The 12946-nt window shown below is 38.8% G+C and overlaps 2 protein-coding genes across 2 annotated transcripts in view; one reads left to right on the top strand and one right to left on the bottom strand.

The window, feature by feature from the left end:
• Positions 1-1692, bottom strand: part of LOC108971058 — a 58461-nt gene extending 56769 nt beyond the window's left edge. The window contains exon 1 of the mRNA XM_018936867.1: positions 1618-1692. The gene's annotated coding sequence lies outside the window, so the exon portion shown is untranslated. The remainder of the gene's footprint in view (positions 1-1617) is intronic.
• Positions 1693-5943: 4251 nt separating this feature from the next.
• LOC108971002 (serine protease snake) lies at positions 5944-10995 on the top strand. Its single transcript, XM_018936765.1, has 8 exons — positions 5944-6163; positions 6297-6572; positions 9331-9413; positions 9470-9585; positions 9647-9799; positions 9928-10010; positions 10073-10233; positions 10298-10995. Exons 1-8 carry the CDS (start codon positions 6109-6111, stop codon positions 10493-10495), a joined length of 1125 nt encoding a protein of 374 aa, XP_018792310.1. The 5' UTR covers positions 5944-6108; the 3' UTR covers positions 10496-10995.
• The last annotated feature ends 1951 nt before the right edge of the window (positions 10996-12946 follow it).

The raw sequence follows: 12946 nt of genomic DNA, 5'->3' as shown, positions 1-12946 counted from the left end.
CATAAACCCATGTCTCGTCGGGGCACTTATAATGCTCTCCATGAATGTGGAATCGGGATTCGCACGATCAACCATATCCAAAAGGACCTATTTACGGTATTCTTTTTGAAAAAAACCCATACCCAAAACATCCATCAAAATCAAGCGAATGGACTTGTTAAAAATGCCGAGATGATTTTCGAGCACCTTATCCCTCACTTTTTTTAATTTTTTCATCAGTTGAAGGGTCGCAGGTCGTCCATTTCGACCGTCTTGGCTTTGTACCACTCGTAGACTTTTGTTTTTAAATCCCTGTAAGCCTTTTCCAACATTAAGAATGATTCGGCACAACAAATTTGTTTAGAGATACAAAATCTGAGACAAATTATTTCTTCGATATTTTATGCAATGTAAAAATCGCAACACTCTACTGAGGTGTACCGACTTAAGCAGCTGCTGTCAACAAACTGGTAGATAGATCACCCTTATATTTGGCATAGTAATTAAGGACAGTCTTACCAACTTAGCGCGTTCGAGGTCAGCTTAGAACTTGAAACATCTTTTTTCTCAAAACTGTGTTTTCCAAGACGGTTATCTTGCAAACTGCTCAACCGATCTTAATACAATTCTACACAGGTTTTCGAGATGTATGATGTGTTAAAATCGATTTTTTTTGTAAAACCGACTGCCAGCATACAATTTTCACTTTTTTCTACGCCCAATACCTAGCTTGGTCTTAAAAAAATATCGAATTTTATTCCTAAAGCGTTTGATGACTCTCTAAGCAGTTTTGCTGTCAAAGCGGAGTTACCTTTTTCCGAGAGACTACCGGAGATAACATCACAATGTCCGAGTTTTGAATATTTTTCTTTCAAATTTTCAGGAAATCTTTTTAAAATATGTTTCTTGGAATAATAAAAAACTTGAATAAAATGTTTAATTTTTTATGTGAAAAATAGAAATGATTGGAAATAAATTGTTTTTTGCTCAACGAAGCCCATGTAAGCCCTTAAGAGTTTCCAAGACATAAAAAGGTTTAGGAAGCCACAACTAACCTTAATTTCATGTTTAGAATAATAGAATCTGACAGAAAACTTGATTGCTTCATGATGTTATGATCGAGATGAGGTTAGTGAAGGTCTTAATTTTTTTTACGAAGCAGCGTTAGGCATCCTTGAAAGTCATGAAGACCCTTGGATCTAAATATCCGAATAAGTAGTATATACCCAGCAGGATCCTGATATATAATGGAATATCGAGCTAAGTGAGTTTGTGTGACAGGGAGAAGTCATTGTCTCGGTTATTCTTCCTTTCACTTTATAGGACATAAGTATAGTTAGAGTTAGCTCTTTAATTTTTTTTAACTTAATGTTTAATTATTTCTGTTTCTAATTAATCGTTATTACAACTACTTATTCCAAGTTTTTACCCCACATTCTAATGTTTTTATTGTTTACTGCCATATTCTCGTATTAAAATATACCTAAACAACAGCTGTGCTGATTTAAAAAAAATTTTATTCGCACTGCCTCGTATTTCTTATTTTTATATTCAGAAATTGAAGATTTATATTTAGAACATCATGAATACACATTTTTTCGTATGTACATACATACATACAAGGACTATTTAACATACTTCCTCACAGCAAAACCTTAATTTTTTGATCGAAAGTTATTCATTTTCACATTTAAACTCGCGTTTTGCAGCAACCAACATGTCTGGTGTTCGAGAAACAACTGAAAATGTTTGATTATTTTGCGGTGAGTTTCGCTCGTTTGCCAGCCGCTGGCCAGTTGAGCACCCCACTCACCAGCGCAAACGTTACAAATCGTCATCGCGTCACCGCTGCCGTCAGCCACCAGTGCCATCCACTTTGCCGGCAAACGATGCGCCAACATCGGCGTTAGCCCGACGGAATCTGTGTTGATGCTTTCCACAATGCGGAAAACTGAAAGCTTCAGCTACTTGTTGGGCTGCCTACGGCTGTGCACCGTGGGTTAGGCTGCGCGAAAAATTGCAGAATAGAGAGAGACATTAACTTTTCATACTTAAATTTACTTTCACTTAATATTTTATTGGTTTATACCATTACCAGTTTTGAAACATAATTTTACCAGTTTTGCAGCACAAACTTCAACCACCAAAGCTCCTGACACGAAGTGGCAATTCCCACGGGGTTGCTGTGATGACAACTGCTTTAAACACAAGTCATATAATTGTTGAATGTCATGAGGAAGGCACAACACAGTGTTACTAAAAAATTACTCAATATGATTTTAAGTTTTGTTTCATAATACTATATCATATATAATTTGAAAAATATTTTTTAAATAGTACAAAAATTAAATAGGGTGTTGCCACCGGCATACAGATTTTTAATTAAGCAAAAATTGCTAATCAAACAAGAAAACGCCATATTACAATGGGAGTGACAAGTCTATGACTTTGAAGTTTAAAAAATATATTGGAGAAGGTTGCCACCTGTTTTCACCTATCAATTCAATAGATTAAATACGTAACATGACTTTTTTTAACAAATATTAAGTTAAAGAGATTTAATAAATCATTCAGTAAAAACTCGGTTTAAAAAGGATTGCCACCTATTTCAATATTTTTTAAAAATAAGATAATAGCATAGTTTTAAACTTCAATATGTGCATGGAAATAAACAATTTTTCCAAAAAACAAAATTTAGATATTTTTGTGAGGGTGGCAACCTTTTAGGTACAACTTGATTCAAACAAATTGCTGAAACAAATTCAATCTATCGTAGTAATTTGGTTTACTATCTAGATTTTATAGTACTTCGTTGAAAAAAAGTGACGATACATCATGTGATCTATTAGCGTGATATGACCATGACATCATATGCTCTAATGATGTGATGTGACAAAAAAAATTTAACTTTTTTTCATCGAGTATATAAGTTATGATTGCGACTACTACTCACACATTTTCACATTTGAGCCACATCATGTGTGATAATTACGGTATCTATTTTGCTCGCAATCACAAAACATGTAATTATCACAGTCGGAAAGCTATGGCGCATAGTTGACCACATTTACATGGAATTATATACATATACAAGTACTATATAAACCCAATTTCAGTTATATAGTTGTGTTCAACAACAATGTGTCTTTATCTCACATTAGCAGCTTTTAAACACCGCACAATGAAATTGCTTTTCCACCTCAACTTATGCACATTATCCATTGTTTTGAGATAAATTGCAACTTTCCATTTGTTGTGGCGCATTCTTGCAACAACTTACCGGCATCTCATTTGGTGTGCATATTTTTAAAACGGAAAACTTAAGACTTTGTCTTCAAACACCCACTTACTCAGATTTTTGCACGAATAAGTGTGTTATCATATGCAACACAAGAAAATTACATACCAGTATGTTGCATACGTATCGGATGTTGCTCGCATTAGCATAAAGAAAAGTGATGCATTTTGTGCACATTAGGGTTGCTCTACTTACCTTTGCTAGTCTAGAAAATGTAAAATATTTATTTAATATGGAGATGGATGAATGGATTGGAGGATGGAGTCATGTGTAGAAGTTCTCTGAGCGCCATATACTTGGGAATAGACAGATACGATTCTTTTACATATGACTCAAGGTACTCACGACTTCTGGTCTTAAACCAAGTATCCTCTGGGTTGCCAAATTACATCCGTTTGAAGGCGAACTAAAGTGAGGTTTTGGGTTGCATTTGGAACCCCCCACGTAAAAAACACCCCCAATGAAAGGAAGAAAACGGCCGCTGGTGAGATACCCGCCTTTGGAAGATGACCACTGCAAACGCATTAAGGATTACAATTTAAGGGCATGTAGCTGAAATGCCCGATACCTTAATTAGGAAGGTGTCGCTGCCCAGCTGGTTGATGTCCTCATACGTCCACGAAGTACGATGGGCGAGACAAGGACTGAGTAGGAACAGTGGCTATATAAAGAGCGCGAATTCGTTGTGGGAGAGAGACTCCGACGCCGAAGTGATCAAGAATACCTTCTATGAGCGCTTGGAGCGCACCTATGAGAGCAAAGAAGGTCAGTAAAGGGTTGAAACTGATCGACTTCGCCGATGCCCGAAATATGGTAGTACTAGATTTTAGCACAAGAAAATTCATCGAGCTACTTGGTTGTCTCCGGATCGAAAAGCTACCAACCAAATTGATCATGTTTTGATAGACAGAAGACACGTCTCCAGTATTTTTGATGTATGTACGTACGCTCCGAAGTCCTAACATTGACTTGCAGCTAAGATATGAACCACCTCCATGCAGCAAAAAACGGTTGACGTCAAGAAGATGCAATCAAAACAGACTTCCGTCTTCAATTTTCAATCAATCATTTCTTTTTTGTTTAACGTACCCTCCAATTATTTGATTTAGATTTATTGTTGTATATGCTTAGAGACATCGTTAACCGTAGAGGCCTTCTTGGAAAAGGTATATATAAATAAGTATAAGTTAAAAAGTTGGGTTGCTGTTGAAAATACTCACCTGTAGCAACGGGAAGCGGGCTGATTCGACAGTGTCGGACCAAAATAATAGGTGGTTTACGTATTGCGTGTTTAGTAGTATGTTTAGTATGATCTGTTCTAACTAGGCGGGAGAGTAACAAGCTGCAAAATCCAGAACGAAGTTGCACTAGGACCACTCTGGTTTAACCCGACAACTAGAACTCACAGTGTAATCCAAGGAAGCCAATCGCTGGTCGGGAGTTCATGTTAGTCTTAATAGCACCGCTGTGAATCTCTTTTAGTACAGGTCTGAAGTTGGACGTATCCGAAATTCTATTGATATATTGTTGGAGTTCATCAGGGTATTCTAGGAATAATCTCTTGATATTCCTAGAAGCAACAGATCAGTGCAGAGATGCTTTCCGCAAAAACATATCAGCAGAAATTGCTTGGAAAGGAGTGTATTATTTTCCTTAGCCGGAAGCATATGGCCTGTTCGTCGGGGGACATCAAAGGACCACCGGTAATGGTCCGGACGGCGGTATTCCAACTAGAATGCAACTTCATCATTTGCGGCCTGCTGACGATCATGTTGGGGCTGAAAATTCATGGCGACAGGTGTTCACTCTGGAACACATATCATCGATTCTGGTTAAAAAATGTTGAGGGCTCTAGACTAATATAACCTCTTAAATACGTTCCAAATGCAAAACCCCGATTTTCTTGGAACTCTCCCCAATCGCAACTGCGCAAAATATATGCAACGCTGTTAGCACAAAGATGTTGTTGTAAAATTATGCACATCCGCCGCCCAAAGAAGTGCGCCTACTCGTCTAGTAAACTAGGCAAGCAGAAATGTGCATCCACATGAATATGAATGGGTGTATTTGTATGTATTTATGCATGAAAGTCGTCGCCTACAAGCCTCGACCGGTCAATGAATCAACTAGTAGCGGATGGCAGCGGTCTTGATTGTTGTTTCAGTTGTCTCAGTGATCGCGTGCCACCTTTTACGCAGTCTCGCACATACAYACATACATACACAACCAGTTTTTGACTCTTGACAGCGCAAATTTTCCGCCGTCCAACTTGATTGCAGCAAAGTGTAAACAAAAACAGATTTCAAGCACCAACGCTTGCGGCGTGCCAGCAGACAGATAACCAGAAATCGCTCAGTACGCGAGCACAAAATGGTCATATGATTCTCTATGAAACATTATAAGACAATAATGGGAGAGACCAGCAATGGCGACATGGGACTTCCCGGCTAGCGGGCAAACTGCAAGAAGGCTCTTGACATTGAAAACAAACAAACAAACGCGGCAAATCCAGTTTACTGGCTTCGGTTCGGCGGAGCAGAGCTGCAAATTCTACAGTTCTTGATGAGCCAATGTTGATGTATGCATGCGTGTGTGTAGCAAGAAGATTTACGCTTCGTAAAATACCGTTGGTGAGGCCAAAGCCGATTTAGTTGCTGCCGAGACGCGCATCAAGTCGCAACCAAGAACTTTCGAGTGGACGCGTGGACGCTCTGAGCCTGCGCAAACGGTGAACCGTGTAATTTACATACAAACACACACACACGCGCATAAACGCATATAAATTGCACTAATTAATAAAGTGAAATTAGCAGAATTAAGTGAAAGAAAGAATGTGGCGCACACTTTGTGCAGTCGCCTTGCTCGTCAGTTGCATTTGCGAGAATTGTGAGTTGCAAGTAAAGTTATGCACTTATAATGCATTTATGTATATATATATTGTATATATGTATATGTATATTCACAGCTGTATGTGTATGAAAAATATTGAAAAAGTTGGTTTTTAAACTGTTTTCATTAGCTCTCGCTCAGGATGCTTTGCGCAGTATTCATTTCCCCGTGGAGAACCATGATGGCTCGTGCTTTGTGGATGCCGCAAAGAAAGTGCGTGGCATTTGCAAAAATTTAGCTGAATGTGGCTCAGCGCTGAGGCGTTGGAAGAATCAAAATATACGCCCACAAACCTGTTACTTTAATAAATTCGAACACATTGTTTGTTGTGAAATCGAGAGGAGTCCCATATTGGAGCCAATCCTATATATGAAGCCCATGCAAGTGAAGCGACGTAGTGAAGTGGGTGAGTTCGGAAGTTTAAGAGCATGTGTGTAATCAACGAAAACAAATTTTTGAGAGGATTTTCGAATAATTAATTGAAATGTACAGAAAAGCAAATGCAACCGAGCTCTGGACAGTAGATGACTTTTTCTATTAAAATCAATATTGGTAGTGCTAAAGAACCTTTAAATTCTTATCAAAAAATGTCTACCGAAATTCGACATTTTCGGAAATTTAAACACGGACGGAACAAGTTAAGAAAGTAAATTTCATAGAAAACTTGTTCTGACCATTGAACTATTTTCTAGCCGAGTTCATAACAGCGCATCAATCGTTCTTACTTCGCGCTGTTTGTGCGCCAATTGGAGTTTTCAAGTGTGGTCGCTTACCCGAGGCTGCTTCTTCTTTTCATTGTTAGCTGGCGAGTCCCAAACCTAGCACACAATCCTGTGGAGGGAATTTTTCGCCTTCTCACTTTACCTCGCTTTCAAACGGCCTTTTTTTGGCTACGCAGCGGATACTTGATCTAAACCCGGAAGTCGTAAGCTGCTTGAGCTATATGTAATAGATTCGTTTCTGTCCACTCCCAAGCAAAGGGTACTCAGAGAACTTTCTTCATTGGCGTAAACTTCTATACATGGCACCATCCTCCCTTAGAGCTCATGAATTATGCCATCCCTGTGAAGTTAACGCATTCTAAGAGATATCTCTGACAGTTTTGTCGATAAATTAATGAGGTTCGGCTATCTGACACAATTAAAGTTTTGGCTTCCTTTTTTATTACTCTTATTTTTAAAGATTATGCTTCGATAACTAGATAACTGGAAACAAATGTTAAGTACAGGAAATGATTGACGTAGTAAAAGTTCTAAGGTAAAAGCCCATCTTGACGTAGTTTACCATAATCATCTAAAGGACCATTGACCGAACTAGAAGTAACAAGAATTGCTGAAATAGTCAAAGCCTTTTGAAAACAGAATAAGCCGTATGCTATCTACTAGATTGACCTCTGAAACTATAAGCTTCCTTGAGTACATTTCAAAGCCATCTAACTATTGTGGCAACATTTGATCTCAACTGGTTCACAAATGCGTATTCCAAAACAAGCGAAATAAACAAAATAATTAAATTTGCTAACCTATCTTATCATACTCGGTCTACGGCCGTCTTGAGTGCAATTTCGAAATGAATTCCCATTTCTCCGTATTTTCCTCTTTAATTACACTGATCCCTATCACAGCGTGCAATAAAATAATTGTCTTGTTTAAATGCGCATAATTAGATTCAATTGGTTGTGTGCTGACAAGTGTTGCCCCATGAACTACATACTTTCTTAACGAGTGTAACATGCAACATGCTCTTAATAACGTCGTTGTCTACGAAGAAACGATGGCTCTCAGTGTTAGGCGACTAGGCTAGTTTAAGGCATTTGAATTGGTGTATGTAAGATGTGGATAAATAATAATTCTTTGTGGTTAACAACCCTGCGAGTTTCCATGAAAAAATCTGGCTTGTTAAACTCACATTCCTATCACAGAACAGCAGTACTTAACGGGTTTTCAATAGGGACGCTACAAAAATAGACCGATAGGGGCAGCAACACATGCCATATTTTTTCCCGCTCTTTGGACATATCTCTTCTTTAAGGTTTGGTATTTCATAATGGAAAGATACACGATCCAACAACGAGTTGAAGTTAATAAAATTTATTATCGTCCAATTTATGGTCGAAATAATTGGTCCGTCCATATTTTTGTATTTGAATCCACAGGCACCGTACAAAATTTTCCCGTACCCGTGATACAACGAAGTGCTCGTAGTGCCAAGAATATTGCTGCCGCCGGCGCATCAATTGAGGAAGACCGAAATCAGTTTCTCACTCGTTGTTCTCAAGCATTGGGCATTTCTGTAGCATCGTTGTGGCGAATTTTGCGAAAAGATCTTGGTCCACATCCTTGGAAGATCAAATTGACGGTAGAACTGAAGCCGCTTGGCCACCGGAATAGTCGCATGCTCGTGAATTAGGCTGAGCAACAACTTGAAAATTATCCGGATTTTCAACAAAAAATCATCTTCTGCTATGGGGCTCATTTCTGGCTGAACGGCTTCAGCAATAAGCAAAATATGTGTTATTGGTCACGGTTTGGTGCGGTTTATAGCTTTACTGTGAAAGGGAATCCCTACCGCTCAATGATACTCGTAATCGAATATTTTTCGTCCGAATTTGATGATATGAAAGTGGGCAATATGTGGTTTCAACACGACGGTGCCACAAACCACACTGAGAATGTCACAATCGATTTATAGAAAAGCAAGTTTGGTGAACTTGTTATCTCAAGAAATGGCTCAGCCAATTTTCCGTCTCGGTGTTGCGATTTGACGCCGTTAGACTATTTCGGCCGAAAATATTGATTGAAAATCGTCGAAAATTGGGTTCAGAGTCTGGTCTTAAGCAAGAGTGCCCGTAGTGGTCGTGCAAAAGAAATCGAGTTCCATACATATTGGAATCGAATGTACTTTCACAGGAATAGAGAATTTCATTGATATCCCAAACCGTTTTTTTTTTTGAACTTTTACTGAAAACCCGGCTACTTGCTTGGCAGTTGAGATGTTGCTTAAAAGAAAATATGTATCTGGCAGCTAAAGATGAGATGATTCCTTCCAAAAAATATGACGCTTTTATCGGTTGTGATAGGTTTGGCAAAACTACTAAAAACAACGACAACAAAACTTTAATAATTTTTGTAACAATTATATATTGAACTCATATTCTTTCACAGAATGTGAATCGCATCAAGGCAACAAATTTTACATAACCATTGTGAGAGGCCAGGCAGCAGCGGTCAATGAATTCCCCTACATGGTAGAGTTCTGCAAATTTTAATGTGCAAATATTTAATATATGTATTCTTTTAATAGGCCGCAGTGGGCTGGGTGTCGAATACGGATAGAAGCAGCGCTTTCTTTTACTGTGCTGGCGTGTTGATATCACCGAACTTCGTCTTAACAGCAGCACATTGTGCCGGCTTGGGAGGGTAAGCCCGCGAAGTCTCCTTTAGACGTTTCAGCACACAAATGATGCTCTAAATTTTACAGACAATCTCCAACAGTAGTTCGCATTGGTGGCACTAATCTCACCGATCCGCAGACACCCAACATAGCCATTAAGCGGATCATAGTGCATCCAGGTTATCGCAGTGGCTCTTCATATAATGACATCGCGCTGTTGGAATTGGCGCAGGGAACAAGGTATAACATACACATATTTGAAGCTGAAGACTGAGCACGACATAGCGGACGAAACTCTTACACTCCGCCGTGTGTCTAGCATAAGTATACAAAGTCCTAACCATTTCTGTTTGGTTTTTTGTTCGCAGCCAGAAACCTGCCTGTCTCTGGACCCGGTATGATGTGCCTCATAACAATGTGACAGCGCTTGGCTACGGACATACACAATTCGGTACACAATTTCTTTACAACTGATTCAATTAATGTATTTTTATTTTCCCTTAAAATTTTCAGCTGGCGCGAACTCGAATGTCTTACAGAAGGCCGTCTTATTCCTGGTACCCAGCGATGTTTGTCAACGTTATTATATGCCCGATGAGAATATATTGCAGCAGGGCTTGGCGAATACGCAGATCTGCGCTGGTGATCAGGAAAATCGCCGCGATACATGTCAGGTGAGCGAGCATTCCTACTTCGTACCTTAAACTTTTCAAACTTCAACCAGTAATCTTCACGCAGGGTGACTCTGGTGGACCGCTGATCTTGAAAGTCGATCGTGACATCACCTATTCGTATGTCGTGGGCATAACGTCGTTTGGTCAAGCTTGTGGCGGTGCTCCGCCGAGTATTTATTCGCGTGTTTCGGCGTACATTGACTGGATAGAGGATATCGTCTGGCCGATAGCACAGTTGAGTGGTTTCGGAGTTAACGGTTGATAACATCATTTAAGTGTAGCAATTAAAGAGTTGCGTACATATATTAATTTTAGTTCTTTAGCTTTATTCTACACTTATAATTGAAAGTAAGCTAGTGTCCAACCGCACGTGACTATTGATCTTAAATTGAAACTTTCTGAAAATAAAATTTACGTCCTAATTTCCTTGAATTGTGCGTATATATGTATGCATATACATACATATGTCACCAGAGTTAAGTTTAGTCTTTTTATGTTCATAATATAGAATACATAACTTATAACCGGTGAGCCAAGTAGAAGTACATTTTTCAATAGCCTTTTTTTGACAGCTCACGCATGTCGTGTCAAGCTGTCATGTTATTTTTGTTCAGAATTGCTGGCGTTTCACAATGGAAGAAGTTACGAGAGTTCACGAAGACCGTGGTGTGTTGATTGGGTGCCGTTAACAGCCACTCAGTCTGACGTATGGAACGATTTGGCACATTTTACGTGGGGATTTCAAATTGAAAGCATTCGAAATACAACAAGCGACGTAGTTTCGCTCTGGCCAAATTCTTTTCAACGTTGAGGCCAACTTCTGGCTCAATGGGTATGCCAGCAAGTAAAATTGCCGCATTTGGGACAAAGCGCAACATGAAGAGATTCAAGAGCTGCATTTGATCCAGAAAAAACAACGGTTTGGTGTGGTTTGTGAGTTGGTTGTATGTTAGGTCCATATTTCTTCAAAAATGATGCCGGTGAGAATGGAAACCGACTATTTGATGCCTTGAAGCTCGTGATCTCGACGACAATTGGTTTCAACAAGACGCCGAAACTTCCCACACATCGCATCAATCAATAATAGTTTCTCGCGCAAAACTTCCTAGCCGCTGTTCGCCAAATACATTTTAACTGGTCTTGCAAAATGAGACCATGGGTTGATTTTGTTTTCATACCTGAATAGTCCCAAATTCTCGGCATTTCTCGGCAATCGCTTCAATTTGACAAGTTGTTGTAGGTAGCTTACCCCATTAATGATTTCACCCGGTTTTCGAACCATAAACTTCCGCCTAAGTTCAATGAAAACGCTGTTCGTTACTAATGAAAATATATACAATACAAATATATATGTACATATGTACATATGGACGCTATAACATACTCTTAATGGAGCTTCAACGATAAGATAATATTGCTCACTCGATTCCATACTCAATAGAGGGAGTGAAATTCTCGGATTTGCAAAATCGAACCAAGTTCGAATTGCCTATTGGCCACAAGTACAACTCCTAATTTAATTTATTATAATTGTAGGACTGTACGTGGCACAATAGATCTTAAATTGAAATATTGTAAAGATCACTCTCAAGTCTTGAAGTAGCGTTGCATGCAAATGTAGGTGTCATCCACGTCATTTCTCATTCTAATCGTGTACAACATTTTGCGATCAAGCTGTGTTTTGCAAAGATCCGACACCACGGGGCATGCAAAGAGGTGATTAGTTTCAAGCCGGGTCTAGTTGCAAGCTGGACATACATATGTATGTTTGATATATCAGGGTCGGTTCTGAATAAGTATCGTAGTAGTTTAAACTGCTACAATACCCAGAACTTAGCTTCACAAGGGTCACTTTCGGTTTTCGCGGCAAATCGTGCGCTTCGTCCGCAATGGGTGGTGGTTTGACTCCACGTACGCCATTCACTCAGGGAGTCGGTGAATATGTTAATAGAAATTTCCTCTGGTTCTGGTGTCGTCACTACTAGGGAGAGGAGAATTATCGGACGATGGGGCTACCCTTGTTGGCGGGTTTCTCAGGTTTCTGTAGTGCGATCACCTTTCCGACTTTCCACACATCGACTCTTTGAAGAGTGGTTAGCGACAAGTTCAAGTTGTTGGTAAGTTAACTTACTCCCGTCGAACCTAGATAATTTAGCAAAAGAATGTTGATTCCATCAGGACCAATGGATTTTGACGATTTTCCTTGTTGATGATATTCTGAAACTCCTCATCAGTGAAAGTAAGGCGGTTCAGATGCGCCCAGTTGAAGAGGTTGGTCACATCCCTCAATTATGGCAAATATATGCTTGGAATAGGCAAACATAAAAAACGAATGTGGATATACAACAAAAAGAACAAACCCCGACTCTCGTGGGAACGTTTGGTTGGTTAGCCCTGGTCAAAATCATTTATTAGACAGTGAGAAGGTGAAAAATGAAAGAGAGCTTTTAGTTTTTACGTATACCTAAAATAATTAGGCGATTTTTCAAAACTTTTATTGTTTTTTTTTGTTACGCTTTACTTGGTAGTTTTTTTCTTTGAATATTTTCTAGCGTATTTTCATTCATATTAATTTTACATTTTTATACAATGTTTTTTTTTTTGTTTTTTTTTTAAGTTACGTTAAATAAAAATTTTAAATTACACGAACTAATATTTATATTAATATGTAATGCTCTTTATATGCATATGTATATATATATATTCTTTTATA

This window comes from Bactrocera latifrons, unplaced genomic scaffold (assembly GCF_001853355.1).
Source record: "Bactrocera latifrons isolate USDA-ARS-PBARC rearing strain unplaced genomic scaffold, ASM185335v1 scaffold_32, whole genome shotgun sequence".
Taxonomy (NCBI): domain Eukaryota; kingdom Metazoa; phylum Arthropoda; class Insecta; order Diptera; family Tephritidae; genus Bactrocera; species Bactrocera latifrons.
This window is presented reverse-complemented; position numbering and strand designations above follow the sequence as displayed.

Bases quoted from the DNA above. Each gene is read 5' to 3' on its own strand.
- LOC108971002 (XM_018936765.1), top strand. From the start codon at position 6,109: ATGTGGCGCACACTTTGTGCAGTCGCCTTGCTCGTCAGTTGCATTTGC. The intron at 6,573-9,330 runs GTGAGTTCGGAA...ATTCTTTCACAG, and splicing joins GAAGCGACGTAGTGAAGTGG to AATGTGAATCGCATCAAGGC. The intron at 9,586-9,646 runs GTAAGCCCGCGA...TAAATTTTACAG, and splicing joins CATTGTGCCGGCTTGGGAGG to ACAATCTCCAACAGTAGTTC.